Source organism: Monodon monoceros, unplaced genomic scaffold (genome assembly GCF_005190385.1).
Source record: "Monodon monoceros isolate NGI ecotype Baffin Bay Population unplaced genomic scaffold, NGI_Narwhal_1 Super_Scaffold_18, whole genome shotgun sequence".
NCBI classification, from domain to species: Eukaryota; Metazoa; Chordata; class Mammalia; order Artiodactyla; family Monodontidae; genus Monodon; species Monodon monoceros.
Window position 1 is genome coordinate 144,267,460 of NW_021703774.1, and position 24,888 is coordinate 144,292,347.

Genomic DNA, 24,888 nt, shown 5'->3' on the forward strand with positions numbered 1-24,888 from the left:
TAAAATTTATTTTAAAAATAAATAAATAAATGAGAAAAAATAAAATAAGGAAACAGCCTTTTTGGCAACTTCAATGGCATTGATCTCCCGGTCCCAAGATTCACATTCAATACAAATTTAATGCGAAAGAAAAAAAAATCTCTGAATTGCCCATCTCTGTTCCTTCATTGTATTCCAGATTTGTAGCTAAATCTCTAGCCTTGATTATATGAGTTAATTTTTGGAAATTTTTTTTAATGCAAGAACTTTCTGGTTTTACCTACTTTATGTGATGAGAGTAAAAAGCTGAAAAAAGTTTATAAACTGTAAAATGCTATATGAATGTTAGTGCCATATGAGCTAGGGATTGGTAACAGTTTAGAAGATGATTACTCAAACTTTTAAGTTATTCCTTTCCCGGGTATATGATACAAGTTGACTTCAGCTATAAATATGAGAGTGATATATCTACTTCATGAGGTAGTTGCAAGGACGAAATAATTTAAGTAGAGTATGTTGAATGATTCAAGGAATTTGTAAACCAAGGAACTGAACAGGAGAGTTCAACTTTCCAGATTGGTTAGATCAAGGGATAGAATTATCAGGGTGTGAACTTCAGATGAAACCTGGGCACCACAAGGCAAGTATCCACATTCACATTTGCAAAATTCTATTTCCTGAAGAATTTATTAGTATTCAATACTCTCAGGAAGTTAGAATTGGGATGTATCTTCTACTTTCTTCTCCATCCTCATTGTATACATTAATTGGCTTAGTGGGATTGTGTAGATTATGAGTGTGAGATCTGAAATCTGACTCTTGCTCTTTTGGAAGCATTTTGTTCCCCCTTCTTCCAAAAGAGTGGAAGCCCAGGGTGGTGTACCTTAATCTATTTGATAAATTACTTCTAGGGTATCTAGATCCCATGAGAATAATTTTCCTTAAGACTATAAGCCAGTCAAAGCAGAGTAACACAGAGTAGAAGAAAGATGACAACCAGGCAGCTATGATTGGAATTGCCATTTTTCCACCCTACTCCTTCCCTCCTCTCCTTCAGCTATCTTTCATTTATTTTATTAAATAAAATGACCTTGAACATTATATTATAAGCATGACATTTCTTAAGGCTGAAACCAAAGGTGACAGACTAAATAGCAACTAGGCAAATGCCTTAATTTGACCTAATTTATTCATGTCTTTGTCTATTCAACAACTCTCTATTAAATATTTATTCTGAGTGAGGTACAATGCTAAGTGCTAAGACTATAAAAATAAATCCCTGCCCTCAGGGAACTTTTATTAGTCTAGTGGGAAAGAGCATAAGTAAGTAAGCTGTTACTTTACTGTATGGTAAGTTATCTAGTAGAGGTGGGCACCAAGTGTTGTGGGAACACAAATTTCGGTTGTCAGGGAAGGTTTTCTAGAGGGAGTACACCTGAGGAGAGCCCTAATGAATAATTAAGAGTAGGGACTTAGAAAGTATTCATAGAATTTTACTTCATCTTCTATGAACATGGAGTAATACATGCCAAATAGAAAGTATTCATAGAATTTTACTTCATCTTCTATGAACATGGAGTAATACATGCCAAATACTAGAGGAAAGCATGGCTAAAGTATGGCCTGCAGGAAGTGGGGCAGTTGGAGTAGAAGCAGGAAAATGTTAGTTACAAGAATTGTGGGTAGGAATTTGTAGTAAAATAGAAGAATGACTTGTCAATGATTTGATGGCTCACCAATTTTCAATGTCTTTGGAAGCCTGAAGACCTCATAAAGTGTGAGATAGGGCTTATATAAAGAGAAAACCTTTTCTGTGGTAGGATCAGAGCTGATATCCACCTTCTTGGTCTTCCCAGAGTGGGGTATAGGCAGCATGGCTCTCACCCTTAATAAACTTTCTAATGCCTACTGCCTAATAATAGGATAGAACTCATGTGACCCTCTTCTCTCTTATTCTTTTTGCAGGCACCCTAGAATACGTTTCCACACAGGCCTTGTGGACGCCCATCTCTACTGCTTGAAAAAATACGTTGTGGACTTCCTAATGGAAAATAAGTAAGAAGGAGGGGGATAGAGTCAAACCCATAGCACTTAAGCTACCCTGTGACTTAATTAACAGTTTTAAACCTTGACAATAACCAGTTATATAAATAACACAGTTTGTTATAGAAATGAATTCATGTTACAGCATACTGTTATTTTGTCTGTACCAGAGTCTCCTGCTTGTATTTGGGGGACCTGTGCTATGATAAACCAGTAATTTATTTTTATAAAACTAATAGTAACTTATGAAGCATCTTTCTGCAGTTTCAGGCTCTTTTTCCTTCCTTCTGCAAGGGTGAGCTCCTCAGCCCTGGTGCTATTTGTCTCCAAGCAGATGTCCCTTCCCTAGGCAATTATCCTATAGATGGGCCCTCTTAGCAAAGGGCCAGACACTTACCCAAGAGGAGGAAAGAAAGAAGAGCAAGTTTCCTCCAATTTTGGAAAAGTCCTTCACATCGAATAAAGTTTCATGAATGCAGAGAAACAAAATTTGGTACTTTCCCTAATTTTGCTTTGATAACAGAACTGTGGGCCTTAAATACTTCCCAGAGACTGTGTCTGGCAGATCATAGGACATGGATTTCCAGAGAGAAAACTTCCTTTTGTGGTTGATCTCAAGGATTTTTGATAGGAAATGTAACTAGAGTCCTCAGAGGAACAGGAAGGAAAAGATTTAATAACTGCATGGTTAAGAAGAGTAGCAGCTAGTCTTCCTTGATGGCTGCTGGATAAGTTTCTGCCTTGAATAGTACTGGTAGACTGGAAAGCAATCAGGCTGGTACCACAGCAGCAAGTTCCCTCAGACCAGCTGGGGAAGGGAGTCTGAGAACCTGAGTTTAAGTGCTAAGCATGCACTTAAACTCAGGAATATTAAGGGGAAGAGGAATTGTTCCTCCATGCCCAATATAATATTTCTTGCAGCATTCTAACCCTCACCTGCCTACAACACCTGCTAAACCACTACAGAAAGGCCCATGTAGAGCTAATGGTGAAACAAATCATCTGGACTCCTGGAAAGCTTTCCCAGGGATTATTGTTTCTCTGTTTTTTCTCACCAGGACAGTATTGCCCTGCTCCTCTCTGATTTATTATTCTGTTTTTTCATTCAATCAACACATATTTATTAAGCACCTGTTATGAGGCAGGCATTGTGCTAGATCAACTGTGGGATCCATCGTGAATAAGCAGACATGGGCCCTGCCCTCATGGAACTTACAGCCTTAGCTCCACAGTGGATTGTAGAGACTTTGCTTTTTAAATAGCAAGGAAACTTGCTACCAAGATTAGAGTGATCCAGGACCCATTTTCCACATACCAGTGTAGGCTATCCATATTATAAAAATGAAGCTAACTCTTTGCCATTAAAGGTTTATTTTTTATTTATTTATTTATTTTGTATTTATTTGGTTGCTCTGGGTCTTAGTTTCAGCTCGCGGGCTCCTTAGTTGCAGCTCACCCACTCCTTAGTTGCGGCAGGAGGGCTCCTTAGTTGTGGCACGTGAACTGTTAGTTGCAGCATGCATGTGGGATCTAGTTCCCTGACCAGGGATGGAACCCGGGCCCCCTGCATTGGGAGCTTGGAGTCTTAACCACTGCGCCACCAGGGAAGTCCCTAAAGGGTTTATATTTTATGCCCAAATGAAAATGAAGTCCTGTGAAATAGATCCTGCCCTTGACATGCTGAGAGGGGATACAATAGTGGTAGAGATCATGATTTTTTTAAAAAATTCTTTTCCTATGGAAAATTTCACACAGATACAAAAGTAGAGAAAGTGATGTAATGAACTCCCATGTATCCATCACACAGCTTCAATAGTCACCAATTCATGGCCAATCTTTTTTTTTTTTTTTTTTGCGGTACGCGGGCCCCTCACTGTTGTGGCCTCTCCCGTTATGGAGCACAGGCTCCGGACGTGCAGGCTCAGCGGCCATGGCTCACGGGCCTAGCCGCTCCGCGGCATCTGGGATCTTCCCGGACCGGGGCACGAACCCGTGTCCCCTGCATCAGCAGGTGGACTCTCAACCACTGCACCACCAGGGAAGCCCTGGCCAATCTTTTTTTATTTTTTATTTTTTTTTTATATTTGCTACCGCCAATCTTGCTAGTGTCACACCGGATTATTTTAAAGCAAGTCATTATGATATAATTTCGTCTGTAATTATTTCAGTTGTAATTATCTATAAATATTTCAGTATATATCCCTAAAACATAAACAAATACCTCAGTATTACTACCACACTTTAAAAAAAAAAATCTAACAATACTTCCTTAACACTACCAAATGGGATTGTAGCTTTTGGTGTCTGGATATGCAGACAGTTTTGCAACAAAGCTAGCCTCATCCTGGCTGCTATAGCTCATTTGGCCACCACCAGTTAGCAGTTCCCACACCTGGCAAGTGTAGTGTTCCTTGAGGACAAGCCTAAATTTGGTGATTCTGTGGCTCCAGCACAGAAGCTCTGCCAAATGGGACTTTCCCAGAGCTTGCTGTAATAAAGAAGTATACAGAGCCTCAGCTCCACTACCTCCCCATCTCAAGATCTGTTAAAGAGACCCTTATCTCTTCTTCGCCCCATCTACCCTTTACTTCTCAGAGTTGTTGGGATTAAAGGCATTATATTGAAAATTGGTAAATTTCAATATAGAATTAGGAAAAGTATAAAGGCACAGCAGGACAAATTAGAATGGTACTTGAGGGAGATTCTTTATTCCTGGCTGGAATAGTGGAAGTTATGTCTCAAAGCTTTGAGAGATGGGATTGAACAGGTTGGTGGGAGCAGTGTGTACAAGGCCTTAACAGCTGAGCAGGGATACAGGTCTTTAAACAGAATAGTCCCATATGGAATGAGCAACGATTCAACCTGGCAGGGGAACATAGACTATTCCAAATGGGAAAGAGACTCTTTCAAGGTAAGTAAAAGGCATTTATAGTAATCTGACTATGAGGACTCCTTTAGGGATGGAAAGGAAAAAGTAAACCTAGGAGACATAGCTTCGAGAAAGAACTGCTTTAGCAATCCTTTGTTTCACCTATGAAAATTAACATTCTGCCCTGTATATTTTTCTAGTTGTCTACATGTTAATGTCTTCCACCCAAATTCCTTGACATTAGATACCTACCTGGATTGGTAAGGCATTCAATATATGCTTGGTGAATGGAAGGAAAGGAGATGTGGTGACAGTTTAGACAGCAGAAGTAATTTTGTACATCAGTAGTTAGAGAAGAGACGAGTATTTCTGCAGTTGACTAAGTAGAAAAGCTATAGGGAAAGCTGTGGAGAAAAGAAAACCTATACTGTCTTTGACAAGAGAAGTTTAGTAAGTGAGCTGTGTGACCCTGGACAGGTGTCTACCTTTCTGTACCCCACTTTCCTCATCTGGGACACATTGTACCTGACACATGGTGGTTGTGAAAAATACTTGTAAAGAGCTTAGAGCAGTAGTTGGTGCATAGTAAGAACTTTTCATTGATCACCTACTGTGTTGCTAGATGCTAAAGATAAAAAGATGGAGTTTCTGCCTTCAAGTTGCTCACAGTTTAGGGAGAGAGGGACAGATTAAATTATTACAATAAAATGTGCTAAGTAGTATGAGAGTAGAGTAGAGTAGTATACTAGAAGCACAAGAGAATTTGGGGGGGGATGATGGAAGTACTCTATATCTTGATTTGGAGTAGTGATTACAGTAGTATACATTTGACAAAACTCATTGAACTGTATGTTTAAAGTAGGTACATTTTATTATATGTAAGTTAACTTTATTTAAAAAATTGATTTTAAGAGTTTAAAAAATGAATTGGACTTACCACAATTTTTTTAAAATTCAAAGCAACAGACATTTAATATATACCTAAATATATTCTAACTGCTGTGTTGGAGGCTGAGGATACCAAGATGAATACAAAGTCTTATAGGCCATTGTCTCTGTAACCTTGAGAAAATTACATTATGAAACAAGAGAAAAAAAAAAAAAAAGCCAGAGATCCCCAGTCTTAGTAAATGGGAAAAGGGCACCTCAGGTAGCAGGAGTGTCATGACAGCTGGAAGATGTTCCAGCAGCAGTGGGAGGGAGGGAGGGATTGAATGGTTTTTGAGCTGAACTAACATCAGTGGTTCAGATTAACTTTAGTGGCAAAATCCATCACTAAAACTGGGCAGAAATTAATAAAGTAATGTATTTCAATATTGATTTTTAGCTAACAGTCTATCATTTCTCAACTGGCTTAATACAGCATTCTCCTTGGTAGTCTTCTGCCTCCAGGCTCTCCCCTTTTAATCCATCCTCCACAAAACTACCAGAGGACTTTCTAAATTGCAAATCTGACTGCATCATTATTTGGTGACTAGCATTGCCACGTCCCAACATTTACCAGTTGAAGTAATGCATGGGCCCAGGAGGAGTGCCTGGGGTAATAAGGATGAGGCAGGAGTTTCCTTAGGGATGCCACTGTTTGGCTTGGATGCTGATACCTTTTGCTGAACGTCTGCTAGTCTACATGTGCATTAAGGCACTTAGCTTCATCAGTATGTGATCTTAGAACTAACTCAAGCTTTCTAAGTATCAAATAAATCTTAGAAGCCATTTAAAAAAAAAAGAGGATTGGTAAGTTTGACTAATAACAAGTTTTAAAATTCTATATTGTGGGGGGAAAGTAAAACCGAATAAACATAGTATAAAAATAAACAACAAAAGTGGGGATAGGGGGTATTTGCAATACCAGGATAGCCCAAACACTAGTTTCCTCACATTACAAAGAGCACTTTAAAATCAATAAGGAAAAGACTAATGACTCAAGAGAAAAATGGGTAAAAGTTATAGGTAGTTGGTTCATAGAAAAAGCTAGTACACATATGAAAAGATGCCTACTCTTATAAATAAAAATGAATGTTTTAGAACAGTTTTAGAATACTGTCTTTATTGTATGGCAAAGGTTTTTAAATTTTGTGATGAAGCTAGTAAAACTGTGGGGAAATTCTCTTATACTGTTTTACATAAACTTTTTGTAGGGTAGTTGATGATACCTATCAAAACTTAAAATTATATACTCTTTGACTAAGCAGTTCCTCCCTGAAGAATGTATCCCACAGAAATATTTACTTAAGAGTATGGAAATATTCATTGCAAAATGTTCTTTGCAACATCCTTCATAACAGGGAAAAGTTATAATAATTTAAACAGGGTAATTAATTATATTATTGTGCAACTGTTAAAAAGAATGAAGTATAACTCTGTGTGGTGATGTGGAAAGATTTCCAAGATATATTTACTAAAAAAAGGAAGTTGCAGTATTAGCGTGTATTTTCAGTGTAATATGATTCTATTTTTTGCTTTAAAGAAATAAAAAGATATACATATATATGCTTTAGAAGGTCTTTTTATCCATTTCTGAATGCAGTATGACAGATGGATGTTCCAAAGACTGTCTTGAAAATTTTAATTCAAAAATGTCTTGGATTTTATGTCCAGAGCCAGAGCAGAGCTTAGACTGAGTATTGTTACTGTGATGCTCTTGATGCTGAGTGGTGAGCTAAAAGTTTCTCCTCTTTTATAGTGTTATCTGATCTAAGCCTGAGGAAGCTGGCCTCTTAGGAACTTTTTGTTTGGCTTAGCAAGAGTTGCTCCAAAAGGAGACGGGTCCTGTAGAGAACTGAAGCAATATGCTGGCTCTCTGAGCTGAAGCCTGGAGAGACAGGAAGTTCATACCAGAATTAGTCCTGGTTCCCTTTACCACAGAAACCCAGAAAAAATTGTCTTTCTCTCCCTTTTCCTAACCTGCTAGACCTGCTAGCTGTTTAAGAGACCTAGAGGAAATTAATCTTCTTAAAAGGAAGAATTAAAGCTGAATACTTACTTCCTGTTCAGAAAAACCCAAAGTTATAATTAACCTCTTGTAGTGTTTGAACCCAATCCATCTGTGCAGGACATACAGTCTTAGGGTTTGGCCTTCAGAGCAACAACCATGTACCAGATACTATTCTGGGTACTTTTCACACTTCATTCAGTCCTTAAAATAGTCCGCTCATTTAGGTATTATCTTCATATTTATAGAAGAGGGAAATGAGGCTTAAAGTCATTTGCTTAATGTCATATAGTCAGCACCCCAACAAAATCAGCCACTGTTGGTGAATTGATTGCTAGCAACATCTGCCACATATCTCAGATGTCTCTGTGTTACAGACACACACACGTGCACACATACCTGGGGGGATAAGAGAGTAGTCACAGCTTCCTAGTCTTAGCTACACAGGGATGCAGAGGCGTATGGATGGGCCCCACAAACTAAAGTCAGGAATTGGGGATAGGCAGCCATGTTACAAGGTCAGAATCAGGGTGATAAAGCCACACACGAGATGACGTTATAGACTGGCTAGAAACCCGTGAGTCAGCGTAGGAAAGCAGAGAAAAGAAACAGAGATGAGAGACCATGGGAGATAGGCAGGAACCTTGGTTCCTTACTGTTCAGTTCAAGCATCCATATGACTCAGCTGTACTTGGTTTCCTGTCCTTAGATGTTCTAGAGATTGCATGAAGTATCCTTTACTTAAATAACAGAACAAAATTAAGCTAAGAATCTGTGGTTTACATAACCTTCTAACCGGAGCTGTTATGTGGTAGCTGTGTACTGACAGCTGAAGATGTAGATGCTACCAATATTAAACTAGGGTAGTCTCCTCTGGACGTCTTGGTTACATTCATTTTGATCTCTGGGACTTCTGGAAATAACTTGCTGCTGAAAAAGGGACAAAGGCCTAGCAACACATTGTATTGACTTATAGTTAGCTTAAATATAAGCCCCCCAGCTGAGCCTTGCCTAAGCTATCATAGGCGACCATGGGCCAGATTATGGTAGGAAAGATAACCTTTTTAAAGAAGACTTTTAAACTGGCATAATATTTATAATTAAAGCACTCCTAGGAAGAAGAATCATATGGAACCAGAAAGTCTAAAGCCAGAAGAAAAGATGTGTTTAGTTTGGTGAGGATTTAAAAATAATTTCCCTTTAAGTATAATGCTTAACTGGTGTGCTTGCCTTCTTTCTTCCTCCTCTGACAAATTCTTAAATATCCATTAAAGCTTACCTAGATATTACTCCTTTAGGAAGTTTTTTCTCAATTTTTTTTCCCTTCACCCCCACTTAGAATAGATACCCTTGCTCTGTGCTACCATAGTATTCTGTGCTTATCTCCATTAGGCATGAGACCATTCTCTCTTCTGATCTTGTATAATCTTCAATTATTACATGCATCCTATTAAACTGAATTTGCATGTCTGTTTTTACTACTTTTTTGAACCCCTTGAGGACAAAAACCAACTCTGATTCATCTTGTGACACACAGTAGATGCTCAGTAAATATAAAGGCAGCCAAACCATCAACTTCATATGAGGGCATGGATTCGCCTGTTTTGTTTCACTGTCATACCCCCACTGTCTAGAATATGCGTGGCACATTTTGGGTACTCAGTGAATAAATTCAGATGAATAAAATGTTAGTTGAATTGCCCTAAGCCTAAACAGTCTCTCCAGCCTGTAGGATCTGAACCTGTTTTTCTTTCTCAAGACATATGCACCAACACTGAAAATTTATTCTTATAGAAGCTTTTAGTATTTTTGTTAAAAAGGGGAAAAGGATATCATAGAATACTGTATACCAAATACTTGGTTCTAAAGTCAGTACCTTTTAATCTAAAACAATTCCCTGTTTACTCTTCCAGATTATATCTGTTTTCTTTGAAGGAAAAAAATAAAAAACTGAAAACAAAGCATAGGGTTAACTCAGCAATCACCTTTTCTTCCCAATTACAGCTCTGCTGAGAGAAGAGGCAAGAAAACCCAAGCCTTTAGTATTCTCCTCTGCAGACTTGAGTTCCAGGCCCTATAAAAGTAGGTTTTCTGTTCTACCTCTTTGCTAACTAATATTTTGAAGGACTGACTTAAAGTGGAAGACATTTAGAGGATTTTAAGTCTCTTTTGATTTACTTACAAAGACAGAAAAGCCAGAATGCAAAAGTAGCCAAATTTTTCCGTTTGCCGTGGACATAATTTTTAGACTTCCCCTGAAAACTTAGAGCCACAAGGAGGACCTGATCACAGATCAAGGCAAAATGCTAAAAATAACAGATTTAAGCAGAACTAAACTAAAACATTTCAAATGTTGGATTTTTAATGCTAGTAATATTAATAATACAGAAATGTATTTAGAGTTCATTACATTTCCAAATCAGGAAAGCTCTGCTTTTATCTCCAAAAATCAGAAGGAAAAATTATTGCCAGCTGTCTGGCCTAGAGGGATTACACTCAATCATTCACACAGTCACTCATTCGTTTATTCAAATAAATATTTATTTAGCACTGACTGAATGTTTACTGGTAGAGAGACAGTAAGCAGAAAATTTTAAACCCTGTGGAAAGTGCTGTGGTTGCAGAAAACATGGGATACTAGTTAATATGGTATAGTGGAAAGAGTCATAGGCTTTGAGATAGATGTGGAGTAAGTTTCTGCTCTGCCAGTTATAAAAGCTGTGTTAACCTTAAGAAAGATAATTAACCTTTCTAGGCCTTGATTTCCTCACTTATAAAATGAGGACCATAATACCTACCTTGAGGATTGCTGTAAGAATTTGAGATACGTGTATTAATTTCCTAGCATGGAACTCGCACATGATATGGATTCAAAAACAATACATACAGACCTATTAGAGAATGGACTTGAGGACACGGGGAGGGGGAAGGGTAAGCTGGTACAAAGTGAGAGAGTGGCATGGACATATATACACTACCAAATGTAAAATAGATAGCTAGTGGGAAGCAGCTGCATAGCACAGGGAGATCAGCTCGGTGCTTTGTGACCACCTAGAGGGATGGGATACGGAGGGTGGGAGGGAGGGAGATGCAAGAGGGAAGAGATACGGGGACATATGTATATGTATAACTGATTCACTTTGTTATAAAGCAGAAACTGACACACCATTGTAAAGCAATTATACTCTAATAAAGATGTTTAAAAAATACATACAATTATTGTCTTTGCTATGAGAGTACAGAAACCTACAAGTGCTACAAAAGCCTTCCAAGGAGAGATGATATTTGAGAGCAGTCTTATGGCTCCGTAAGTTTTCACAAAGTTAACACTCCCTTGTAACTACTATTCAAGTCAAAAAATAGAACATTACCCAGTTTCCAGACACTCCCTTTAAACAACTATCCCCCCAACACACAAAAGTAACCACTATCTTGAGCATTAAATAAATTTAAGAAGATAAGACCAGATTTATACTTTAGAAAAATCACTGTGCCTGCAACACAAGAGGGTGGATTGAAGGAAGAAGAGACATGATCAAATTGTGCTTTAGAAAGGGTGTTCTGTCTGTAATATAAAGGATAGATTTCAAGAGGTAAGACTGGAGGAAGAGAAACCAATTAAAAGCAGCTGAAGGAATCCAGGCAAATAATGACAGTGGCTTAGACTAGGCAGTAGCGGTAGAGATGGAGAGTTGACAGTTTTGAAAGATTTGGCGGATAAAATCAGCAGTGTTTGGTGACTGGTTGTATGTGAGGAGTGGAGGAAGGAGGAGGAGTCAAGATGATTACCACATTTCTGGCTTGGGTGACTAAATGAATTTCCATATCACTAAGCAAGGTAATCAGTGTTTGGGGTTGGGGGGAGCATGTTTGAGAGAAAGATGGTGAGTTCAGTTTTAGACATGGTGTTTAAGGTACCTGTGGGTCATCTAAATGGTGGCAGAGTCCATCAGGCAGTTGAAAATGTGAGGCTAAACTAAAGAAGAGAGGTCTTGGCTATGCGTCTACCTTTGGGAATGAGCTGCAAAGAAGCCACCAAGTGATCTATCTCAGGGAAACAGATAGCATGAGAAAAATACAGGCAAAAAGAAAAATCCTGAGAAACACCAAATATTTCAGGGGAAACAAAGAAAGAGGTATCAGAAATAGGAACAGGTCAAGAGAGTGATGCCACAGAAAGTAAGGGAAGAATGGCCTATGACTGTGAAATTTGGAAGATTCAAAAAATATTTTTAAAATACTACCCATAATTCTACTATTGTGAGATAATTGGGAACATTTTAGTGTATTTCTTTCCATCATTTTATTTATTTTTATATATACATATACACACTTCAGATTGTGCTGTAGAAATAAGTGCTTTCTGCTTTTTTTTTAATTTTTGAATTTTATTTTTTTTATAGTTATCCATTTTATACATATTAGTGTATACATGTCAATCCCAATCTCACAATTCATCACACCACCATCCCCACCCCCACGAGTCACTTTCCCCTCTTGGTGTCCATACGTTTGTTCTCTACATCTGTGTCTCTATTTCTGCCCTGCAAACTGGTTCATCTGTACCATTTTTCTAGGATCCACATATCTGCATTAATATACGATATTTTTTTTTCTCTTTCTGACTTACTTCACTCTGCATGACAGTCTCTAGATCCATCCACGTCTCTACAAATGACCCAATTTCGTTCCTTTTTATGGCTGAGTAATATTCCATTGTATATATTGTACCACATCTTCTTTATCCATTCATCTGTCGATCGACATTTAGGTTGCTTCCATGACCTGGCTATTGTAAATAGTGCTGCAGTGAACATTGGGGTGCATGTGTCTTTGAATTATGGTTTTCTCTGGGTATATGCCCAGTAGTGGAATTGCTGGGTCATATGGTAATTCTATTTTTCTTTTTTAAGGGACCTCCATATGGTTCTCCATAGTGGCTGTATCAATTTACATTCCCACCAACAGTGCAAGAGGGTTCGCTTTTCTCCACACCCTCTCCAGCATTTGTTGTTTGTAGATTTTCTGATGATGCCCATTCTAACTGGTGTGAGGTGATACCTCATTGCAGTTTTCATTTGCATTTCTCTAAAAATTAGTGATGTTGAGCAGCTTTTCATGTGCTTCTTGGCCATCTGTATGTCTTCTTTAGAGAAATATCTATTTAGGTCTTCTGCCCATTTTTTAATTGGGTTGTTTGTTTTTTTAATATTGAGCCGCATGAGCTGTTTATGTATTTCGGAGATTAATCCTTTGTCCGTTGATTTGTTTGCAAATACTTTCTCCCATTCTGAAGGTTGTCTTTTCATCTTGTTTATGGTTTCCTTTGCTGTGCAAAAGCTTTTAAGATTCATTAGGTCCCATTTGTTAATTTTTGTTTTTATTTCCATTACTCTAGGAGGTGGATCAAAAAAGATTTTGCTGTGATTTATGTCAAAGGGTGCTCTTCCTATGTTTTCCTCTAAGAGTTTTATGGTGTCCGGTCTTACATTTAAGTCTCTAATCCATTTTGAGTTTATTTTTGTGTGTGGTGTTAGGGAGTGTTCTAATTTCATTCTTTTACATGTAGCTGTCCAGTTTCCCCAGCACCACTTATTGAAGAGACTGTCTTTTCTCCATTGTATATCCTTGCCTCCTTTGTCATAGATTAGTTGACCATAGGTGCATGGGTTTATCTCTGGGATTTCTATCCTGTTCCATTGATCTATATTTCTGTTTTTGTGCCAGTACCATATTGTCTTGATTACTGTAGCTTTGTAGTATAGTCTGAAGTCAGGGAGTCTGATGCCTCCAGCTCTGTTTTTTTCCTTCAAGACTGCTTTGGCTGTTCGGGGTCTTTTGTGTCTCCATACAAATTTTAAGATTTTTTTGTTCCAGTTCTGTAAAAAATGCCATTGGTAATTTGATAGGGATTGCATTGAATCTGTAGGTTGCTTTGGGTAGTATAGTCATTTTCACAATATTGATTCTTCCAATCCAAGAACATGGTATATCTCTCCATCTGTTGGTATCATCTTTAATTTCTTTCATCAGTGTCATATAGTTTTCTACATACAGGTCTTTTGTCTCCCTAGGTAGGTTTATTGCTAGGTATTTTATTCTTTTTGTTGCAGTGGTAAATGGGAGTGTTTCCTTAATTTCTCTTTCACTTTTTTCATCATTAGTGTATAGGAATGCAAGAGATTTCTGTGTATTCATTTTGTATCCTGCAACTTTACCAAATTCATTGATTAGCTCTAGTAGTTTTCTGGTGGTATCTTTAGGATTCTCTAGGTATAGTATCATGTCATCTGCAAACAGTGACAGTTTTACTTCTTCTTTTCCAATTTGTATTCCTTTTATTTCTTTTTCTTCTCTGATTGCTGTGGCTAGGACTTACAAAACTATCTTGAATAGTGGTGAGAGTGGGCTTCCTTGTCTTGTTCCTGATCTTAGAGGAAATGCTTTCAGTTTTTCACCATTGAGAATGATGTTTGCTGTGGTTTTGTCATATATGGCCTTTATTATGTTGAGGTAGGTTCCCTCCATGCCCACTTTCTGGATAGCTTTTATCATAAATCGGTGTTGAATTTTGTCAAAAGCTTTTTCTGCATCTATTGAGTTAATCGTATAGTTTTTCTTCTTCAATTTGTTAATATGGTGTATCACATTGATTGATTTGCATATATTGAAGAATGCTTGCATCCCTGGGATAAATCCCACTTGATTGTGGTGTATGGTCCTTTTAATGTGTTGTTGGATTCTGTTTGCTAGTATTTTGTTGAGGAATTTTGCATCTATATTCATCAGTGATATTGGTCTGTAATTTTCTTTTTTTTTGTAGTATTTTTGTCTGGTTTTGGTTACAGGGTGATGGTGGCCTCATAGAATGAGTTTGGGAGTGTTCCTTCCTCTGCAATTTTTTGGAAGAGTTTGAGAAGGATTGGTGTTAGCTCTTCTCTAAATGTTTGATAGAATTCACCTGTGAAGCCATCTGATCCTAGACTTCTGTTTGTTGGAAGATTTTTAATCACAGTTTCAATTTCACTACTTGTGATGGGTATGTTCATATTTTCTGTTTCTTCCCTATTCAGTCTTGGAAGGTTATACCTTTCTAAGAATTTGTCCATTTCTTCCAGGTTGTCCATTTTATTGGCATAGAGTTGCTTGTAGTAGCCTCTTAGGATGCTTTGTATTTCTGTGGTGTCTGTTGTAACGTCTCCTTTTTCATTTCTAATTTTATTGATCTGAGTCCTCTCCCTCTTTTTCTTGATGAGTGTGGCTAATGGTTTATCAACTTTGTTTATCTTCTCAAAGAAACTGCTTTTAGTTTTATTGATCTTTGCTATTGTTTCCTACATTTCTTTTTCATTTATTTCTGCTCTGTTCTTTATGATTTCTTTCCTTCTACTAACTTTGGGTTTTGTTTGTTCTTCTTTCTCTGTTCCTTTAGGTGTAAGGTTAGATTGTTTATTTGAGATCTTTCTTGTTTCTTGTGGTAGGATTGCATTGCTATAAACTTCCCTCTTAGAACTGCTTTTGCTGCATCCCATAGGTTTTGGATCGTCGTGTTTTCGTTGTCATTTGCCCCTAGGTATTTTTTGATTTCCTCTTTGATTTCTTCCGTGATTTCTTGGTTATTTAGTAACATATTGGTTAGCCTCCATGTGTTTGTGTTTTTTACATTTTTTTCCCTGTAATTGATTTCTAATCTCATAGCGTTGTGGTCAGAAAAGATGCTTGATATGATTTCAGTTTTCTTAAATTTACTGAGGCTTGATTTGTGACCCAAGATGTGATCTATCCTGGAGAATGTTCCATGCACACTTGAGAAAAAAGTGTAATCTGCTGTTTTTTTGGATGGCATGTCCTATAAATATCAACTAAATCTATCTGGTCTCTTGTGTCATTTAAAGCTTGTGTTTCCTTACTAATTTTCTGTCTGGATGATCTGTCCATTGGTGTAAGTGAGGTGTTCAAGTCCCCCACTATTACTGTGTTACTGTTGATTTCCTCTTTTATAGCTGTTAGCATTTGCCTTATGTATTGAGGTGCTCCTATGTTGGGTGCATATATATTTATAATTGTTATATCTTCTTGGATTGATCCCTTGATCATTATGTAGTGTCCTTCCTTGTCTCTTGTAACAGTCTTTATTTTAAAGTCTATTTTATCTGATATGAGTATTCTACTCCAGCTTTCTTTTGATTTCCGTTTGCATGGAGTATCTTTTTCCATCCCCTCGCTTTCAGTCTGTATGTGTCCCTAGGTCTGAAGTGGGTCTCTTGTAGACAGCATATATATGGGTCTTGTTTTTGTATCCGTTCAGCAAGCCTGTGTCCTTTGGCTAGAGCATTTAATCCATTCACATTTAAGGTAATTATCAATATGTATGTCCCTGCTACCATTTTCTTAATTGTTTTGGGTTTGTTTTTGTAGGTCCTTTTCTTGTCTTGTATTTCCCACTTAGAGAAGTTCCTTTAGCATTTGTTGTAGAGCTGGTTTGGTGGTGCTGAATTCTTTTAGCTTTTGCTTGTCTGTAAAGCTTTTGATTTCTCCATTGAATCTGAATGAGATTGTTTCCGGGTAGAGTAATCTTGGTTGTAGGTTCTTCCCTTTCATCGCTTTAAATATGTCATGTCACTCCCTTCTGGCTTGTAGAGTTCCTGCTGAGAAATTACCTTTTAACCTTATGGGAGTTCCCTTGTATGTTATTTGTCGTTTTTCCCTTGTTGCTTTCAATAGTTTTTCTTTGTCTTTAATTTTTGTCAATTTGATTACTATGTGTCTCAGCATGTTTCTCCTTGGGTTTATCCTGCCTGGGACTCTCTGCACTTCCTGGCTTGGGTGGCTATTTCCTTTCCTGTGTTAGGGAAGTTTTTGATTATAATCTCTTCAGATATTTTCTCTGGTCCTTTCTCTGTCTCTTCTCCTTCTGGGACCCCTATAATGCGAATGTTGTTGCACTTAATGTTGTCCCAGAGGTCTCTTGAGCTGTCTTCATTTCTTTGCAATCATTTTTCTTTATTCTGTTCTGCAGCAGTGAATTCCACCATTCTGTCTTCCAGGTCACTTATCCATTCTTCTGCCTCAGGTATGCTGCTATTGATTCCTTCTAGTGTATTTTTCATTCCAGTTATTGTATTGTTCATCTCTGTTTGTTTGTTCTTTAATTCTTCTAGGTCTTTGTTAAACATTTCATGCGTCTTCTCAACCTTTGCCTCCATTCTTTCTCCGAGGTACTGGATCATCTTCACTATCATTATTCTGAATTCTTTTTCTGGAAGGTTGCCTATCTCCACTTCATTTAGTTGTTTTTCTGGGGTTTATTTTGTTCCTTCATCTGGTACATAGCCCTCTGCCTTTTCATCTTGTCTGTCTTTCTGTGAATATGGTTTTTGTTCCACAAACTAGAGGATTGTAGTTCTTGTTGCTTCTGCTGTCTGCCGTCTCTGCTTTCTGCTTTCTTTATTCAGTATTATTTCATGAGCATTTTCCTGTGTCATTAAAAAATTCTTTGTGATCTAAAAAATTCTTTATGATCAGAGTTTTGCCTATATGCTATTCTATTACATATGTGTTTGATTGTTCTTCCATTGTTGGATATTTGGTTGTTCTCTATTTTTTAACATTAACATTTAACATTTTTGTGCAAAGATTCTTTTTTATTATCTGATTATGTTGTTTATTCAGCAAATATTTATTGAGCATGATGTATTTTCCTTAAGATAGATTTATAGAAATAGAATTATAGGATAAGATAATATGAATGTCTTCAAGACCTTTGTTATGTATTGCCAATTACTTTTCAGAAAAGATTTTACCAGTTTATACATTGTATGAGAAGCACCCTTATCGCTAATGAGAATTATTTTAAATCTGCTAGCTTGTGAGAGAAATTGCATCTTTTTTTGATATTTATTTCTTTAAAATATTTTTATATAGTTTTGAACATTTATATCTATTTACCTATTAAAAATATTAATCTTTTGTCCTGTATGTAACAATTATTTTGTCTTTTTTATTTGGTGGAGTTATTTGTTTGCATCTGATAGTCAAATCTGTTGTTCTCCTTTGTGATTTCTTATTTCTTAGGAGCTTATAATTTTATGACATGAGGCAGGTGTTTCTGGGAAGGCTACGTATGAGAGGGAAGGGGGAAAGTGAGGTTGCCGAGGCCCAGAACAGTGGACCCAGCTGCTGGTCTTCAGCCCCAAGGTCAGGATGCTCACAGTGGGTCACAGTGGCCTGTCCCACTTCTTGGCACAGCTTTGAGCTACCTCTAGTTTGAGTACAGTGCAGGAAGAGTAATTTTGTCCTCCATTGTGCTGCTAGGCCAACCGCATTATGAGAATTGACCTGATTGCTGAGCCCCAGCAGAGGTAGGTGGGACCTGGCAGGAATGCTTCAGATCTTCTCCCCAGATCCTTGTCTGGTCTCCTTAAAGGGTTCCGCCTAAAAGGGCTGTGTGCCAAGGCTTGTTTGCTTGCCTCTTGCAGTGACAGTTCTGTTTGGCCTATAGTGTAAATATCATGGCTCTGAAATCCCCCAGCTGTCCATGCTTTGTCATTTCTTCAAAGGGAACTGACTTGTTTTCCACCAGAGGGGGCCAAGGAACATTTGCTACCCACACTGGTTTGGAGCATTAAAAGGGGAGAAAAAAGCTAAGAGTAAGTGTTATTTCATTCTTTGAATTTATATGGAAATTTTTCATCTCCATCAAAGGATCAGAAGAAAAAGCACATTGAAATTCAATACAAGAGCTTCCAGCTTACACAGAATTCTTCAAAGATGTTTGACTTGATCTTTTAAAAATGACAAAAACCATGAACTGTGTAGCTCCAGGGTTCCTAATTTTGCTTACCCTCCTCAGCCTCCACCTCTGTCTTGCCTCCCTACCTACACTCCATCTGTGTGGTCCTGTGTCAGCCTGCAGAGCTTCTTTGAATAGGGGCTGGGAGAGAGGGTGGGAAGTATGAAGCAGCAGTCAGGTTTATAGGGCTGTTTATACATTAACCCCTCTCTCAGGCCACATTATGTCATCTTTCAGAGTCTTGTAACTGGTCTCTCTGTTCATTCTCCTTATTCCAAGCCTATTTTCACTGCTATCAGAATTACCTTATTAAGAAATAAAACTGATCATGTCACTTTCCTGCTTAAAAACTACCACTGGCTTGTCTCAGTCCAAACTGTCTAGACTGCCACAGAAGGCTTTCATGATCTGGCTCCATTGCCTCCTTAATCAACCTCATCTCCTACTCTTCTCCTTAAATCCATAATCAGGCTACTTTCCACTGGATTTTGAATTCTTTGAGGGCAGAAACAGTATATTTCCAAGGCACAGAACAGTGACTGGCATATTACTACAGTCTTATTAAATGCTAAATTAATTAACTAGTGATTTAAAATTCTAACAAGGTCACAGTATGAGAGAGAAAACTAAAAATCATATGGTAGTCTTTCATTTCCTTTGCTAAGTATAAATCAGAAGCATACTCACTGTGCTAAGGATCAGGTTCCTTCTTCCCCGTTACAGATTGTTGGTCATTTAGACCCAACATCCTGGCTCGATACCCATGAGGAAGCACCATGCCTCCAGGGACCCAACGAGGCCAAATGAAAGAGAGCTCCGAAGCTCTTGACCAAGGTTGCTTACTGCTCGTATCTGAGTGATATAGTACAGGAATGTTTTTGCCTTCTGGAGGTTCTTCTACACATTGATCTTTGGTCTGATTTTCTTTCTGTAAGTGGTGTCCTAGACTCATCTGATTTCATGAAAGTAAATTGAAGTTAACTTTGTTGTGGAAATTCTTTGATAGCCATTGATAAATAAGTACAACTGTTATAATGTGAGGGAGCCCACTCTTAAGTAGAAGGGAAGTTGAAATCTGTGTGGGAAATACTTAGTCATCAGAATGTTTGTTTTTTTTTTTTTTTTGCGGTGCGCAGGCCTCTCACTGTTGTGGCCTCTCCCGTTGCGGAGCACAGGCTCCGGACGCGCAGGCTCAGCGGCCATGGCTCACGGGCCCAGCCGCTCCGCGGCATGTGGGATCTTCCCGGACCGGGGCACGAACCCGTGTCCCGCTGCATCGGCAGGTGGACTCTCAACCACTGCGCCACCAGGGAAGCCCCATCAGAATGAATTTTAAATTTGTGAAGTCTGAATCAAGCCAGGAGAGTAGTACCATAGAAGCTATGAGAAAATGAAAGACAAGAAACTTAAAGAAGAGCCTAAAGTTGTAAAATTTGATAATTTGCATAAAAATAGAAGAATCACCTGTAATTCCTCTACTGTGAGGGAGTGTAGAGTAGAAATTGTGTATATAGCCTTTGAAAAGTGTTATTCAACCTGTTAGTGTCAGAAAATGTTTTAATCCATTACCATAACAGAATAAAGGAGAAAAAAAATACAATGAGCTCCATAGATGCAAGAAAAAAATTTTTTTAGTAAAAGTCAGTACCCATTCATTGATGAAAGCTCTTAGCAAGTTAGGAATAAAAGAGAAGTTCCTTAACCTGATAAAGGGTATTTATAAAACCAATAACATGTGCCAGGTATTGGCTATAAAGCATGAAGCCCAATATCTACACATAGAGGACAGTCAATAAATGGTGGCTTTGATGATAGGGGGAAAAAAAGGTAACAATCATCAGTCTAAATGATAAAATAGAAAAATTCCCTTTAAAATCAAGAATGAGTAAGGATGACTGAAGGACTCGCAGGGTGGCTCACCGCGCTGTGTAAAGTTTTCTCTGCGGGGGGCTGGGTTCACACGGTACGTTCGGCCTCAGTGTGAGGGTCAGGACTCTGAGCGGCAGGCAGTCCCAGGGCTCCCGTAGGAGTCTAGGGAGGGGCATGGGTCTGGGGCACCCCCATCACAGGCTCCGGCATTCCTTCCCCTTTCTCGCGAGCCGCATTTCTAGCCCTGGGGCCTCAGGCTTACCCCACTGGTTGGCCCGGAGCCTCTGTTTCCTCCTAGCTCTGGGCGCCGCAGTCCCCTCCTCAGAGTTCCCCCTCTCCCCATCCTTTCACCGGTGTGACTTTGCCCCCAGGGGACTTTTAGTCACGTGCGGAGGCATTGTTTCTGTTGTTACAAATGGGAGGGGCTGCTAGTGGCATCTAGTGTGTGGAGGCCGCGGATGCTGCTGGACACTGCTGGACGGCCTACACCGCACTGAACAGCACCCGTGACAAAGCATTATCTATAGTGCCCTGGTTTGGAAACCCTGCTCTAGGGTCTTACAGTCTTCAAAGCCCTGGAGAACTTAAAGACAAGTTATCTCTGGAGTTCAAGTTTGAGTTGAAACCAGCCTCAAGTTTCACCTGTCCTCACTGACCTGTGGATTTCTGTGTGACCAGGTGGCTTTGGAAGAACTACCAATACGTCCTGGCATTTCTCTTTGCCATTGAGGAAATCAGTAAGGACTCCCATCTGCTCCCCAATCTGTCCTTGGGTTTCAACCTCTACAATGCCTTTCCCAGTGACCAGAGGACCTTGGAAAGTACCCTGTTTTGGCTGTCTGGAGGAAATCAGACTCTCCCTAACTACAACTGCCAGGGACAGAGAAAATCTGTGGCCATTGTTATAGGAACCGCGTTGGCATTTTCAGCCGAGATTGGAACAGTCCTGGAGCCCTACAGAAGCCCACAGGTCACATATGGTCCTTTTGATCCCATCCTGAGTGATAAAGACCAGTTCTCATCGCTCTAACAGATGGCCACTACGGACAGCTCCCTGGCTCAAGGAATGATGTGGTTATTGCTGCATTTTGGCTGGACCTGTGTGGCGCTATTTGTATCTGATGATTTGAAAGGCGAGCAGTTCCTCTGGTATCTGAAAGCAGAGATGGTGAAGAAAGGTAAATGCCCTCCAGAAGCAGGACCTGCATTGATCACCTGATGGCATCTGGAGCTGCATCCGTTTCTGAGGAAAATCCAATTTACCAACAGTGCTGGAGACCACATATCCTTAGATGAAAAACAGAACCATGTGACATGATAGGATATCCAGAACGCTGTGAATTTTCCTGCTGGTCTTGGGCTGCTGGTTAAAGTAGGAGAGTTTGTCACCAATATTCCATATGGTCAAGGCCTGGTCATCAATGAAGAGATGATAGAATGGTCTGTTGTCTTCAAAGAGGTACAAAGTCATTTCAGTCTTGGAGATAGACATTAAGGAGGTATCTGAAGCATGTCCGGATATGAGACTGAGTATGCACCTCCTTAACTCAGCCCTAAATTCACATTTCACATTTAAACTTTTTTCTGTGTCATCTTACCCACATATATTCTGAGCTAATGCCTACAGAAAGAACAGGTCTCTGTATAAGCTCTTGTTTTAAATTTCAGGTGTGTCTGTTCATGCAGCGATCGAGTGAATAAAATGAATGGAGTTATGAAGTTAAAAAAAAAAAAGGATGACTGTTAGTGCTTCTATTCCGCATTAGTATATTGGAGGTCTTAGCCAATATGGTAAGATAATGGAAAATAAGGATTAGAAAGGAAGAAAGAAAATTGTTGTTTACACAGTTGGTATGATTGCCAGAATCTACAGATAAAATATTAGTATTAAGATTGTTTATCAAGGCAATTGGCTACAAGATCAAAATACAGTGAATTGAGTTTCTGTTGACCAAGAAGAAGAAAATAATTGTTTAAAAGGCACCATTTATAACAACAAAAAAACTAAGATACTCCAGATTAATCTTACAGAAAATACGCAAGACCTTTATAGAAAATGTTTTATGTTTTTTTAAATAACTTTTTTTCAAAAGGCCAGAGCATTCTACCTTCTCATGGGTTATTGCCAGTTAATAGTCAAAGCACCATGTTAAGATACACACACGTGCACACACATATAAACATGCAGGCACACGCTTCGTAGATAAGTCTTGTAAAAGACCATTTTCTGCATAGATCAGGGAAAGGGCGTCTCAGGCTCAGTACACTACCCTCCCACCTCCAGCCTGAAGCTGATAGAGAATGTAGATCCTCTGCTTCTCCAGAACTGCCAAATCCTTGTCATTTCTAATCTCTATCAGTCCCAAGGTGGCATGACAGGAAGGAATTTGGCTTTTCCTTGGATGCGCAGTTTTTGATTCTGATTGGATCCAGATAGTCAGATTTCTCATGTTTGACCACTCTTTCTTCCTAGGTCAATCACTTCCATCCGGAGCGAACTGATTCCATACCTAGTAAGAAAACAGTTCTCCTCAGCTTCATCACAACAAGGACAGGAAGAAAAAGAAGAGGATCTAAAGAAAAAGGAGCTGAAGTCCTTAGGTCAGTGCTTGAGTTGGTGGAGTAAGGTAGGGGTAACAATACCTTTGGAAGAGTGGCTGGGCAACTTAGCCCAGCCCAAGATGCCTGTCTCAAGGCAGCAGGTTTTCATCTAGCCAACAGTTAGGACAGGCTAGCTGACGCCACTCCCTGAGCTCTGGGTGGGCTTGCTCAAGCAAATCCTGTCACTGTGCTCTTCAGGGACAGGCTAATCATGCCTCAGGTCCATTCTCTGGTTAACAGCCCTGGTTTGGCTGTGTTCCTCTCTAGAACTTTTTGACTTTGAACTCTGCGCACCACTTCTCAGTTCCCTTATTCTCTAGGCTCTGGGGGCCCCACTCCTGACTAAACTCAGCCTCTCCTGTCAAGGGAAGAAAGGTGAAGGGCTGTATAATGACAGTCCAACCAGAGCCAACAGACTATCACCTTTCCAGGATGTAGGGACGAGGTCAGTCTTGTTTGCTCTCATATCCTTGCCTGGTCCCTGGCCCAGTCCTGGGCTCATAGTAGATGTTCCAAAAAATGTACTTATCAAAGGAATAAATGGAGACAGTGTAGCATGATGGTTAAGATATCAGGGCTTAGCACCTCAGACCTGGGTTTGAAATTTTACTCTGCCATTTATTAGCTCTACGACCTAAGGCAGGTTATTTAGTCTTCTGAGCCCCAGTTTTCTTACCATAAAATAAAAGATTTCAAATGATTGTTGTACGAGTTGAAAAACTGAGGCCCAAGTCCTGTGCTATTTCTCTCATAGCACAACTATCTGACATGATAATGGAGGCTAGCAGCACAAAGCCAACATGGCTGGTCACTAAAGCCTGGACAGTTGCTTCTGCTACCCCATGGTGTACAAGAGTCATCTATTTTATTTTCCCTAGTAGTGCTTGCTTGTCAGTCAGACTTGCTTATAGGACCTCTTTTTAAGCATTTTTATATCATACAGTATTTCAAATGTACAGGAAGCACATTGCCTCTTTTAATTTGACTTAGGCTTTCAGGTTTTAGTGGGATTTCCCCAGGGTCCATGCGGCATGGGTGCATTGCGGGGGAAGAGGTTTGAGCTGTACCCTCTTTCAAAACTTGACTGATTCTGTATCCTCTCTGTCATGTCTCGCATGTACTTGCTCGGTTTGGGTATTTGTTCTGAAGATATTTACAGTTTTATAAAAGAAGCCAATACGCTGACCTTTGCTCCCTATGATGCCTGCTGGAATGCCTGTCGAGGAGACAGCTGGGAAGATTTGTCCAGGTCACAGGTGCGCTGTTACGTCCACATCATGAAAGAGGGGCTCTGCTCTCGAGTGAGCACCCTAGGACTCTACATGGAAGCCAACAGACAGGTGAGAGGATGGGTTCAGAAGAGAAATCGTGGGAGTTCCTGTCCCAGGAGCAGACTGAGCCTTTTGTCTTATTTCTTCATTAGATACACAGTGACTTGTTCAGAATCCCTCTCATTCCAAAGGTTGAACAAGACCTGGCATGTCAGGAGAAACCATTGGGGTACCCAAGTACAGCAAAAGGGGAAGTGAGGGGTCTGGTCCATAGAGGCAGAGCCTCTGTGGCTCCAAAGAAAGGCCAAGATCTCCAAGAAGGCTTAACTTCTGGCCTGTGGGTTGAACAGCTTTCTCCTGTTCTGCTCGGCATGGGGATATCTACAGCACTTCATAAACAAGCAGATAAATACTGTGTAATCATTACTGTGATGATGTAAACATAGGCACACAGAGGAAGCTTTCTTAAGGAGGCAAAGGAGCAGAGTATAGAGTAGCCAGATGGCAAAGCATCAAGGAAGGAATGCCCATG

At 39.3% G+C, this 24,888-nt stretch overlaps 1 protein-coding gene across 1 annotated transcript in view; it reads left to right on the plus strand.

Moving 5' to 3' along the window:
• EIF2B3 (eukaryotic translation initiation factor 2B subunit gamma) overlaps window positions 1–24,888 on the plus strand; it is a 157,798-nt gene that overhangs the window by 106,909 nt on the left and 26,001 nt on the right. Inside the window, exons 6-8 of the mRNA XM_029228142.1 lie at window positions 1,945–2,034; window positions 22,958–23,085; window positions 24,235–24,425. Of these exons, the coding sequence (XP_029083975.1) occupies window positions 1,945–2,034; window positions 22,958–23,085; window positions 24,235–24,425 (409 nt within the window). The remainder of the gene's footprint in view (window positions 1–1,944; window positions 2,035–22,957; window positions 23,086–24,234; window positions 24,426–24,888) is intronic.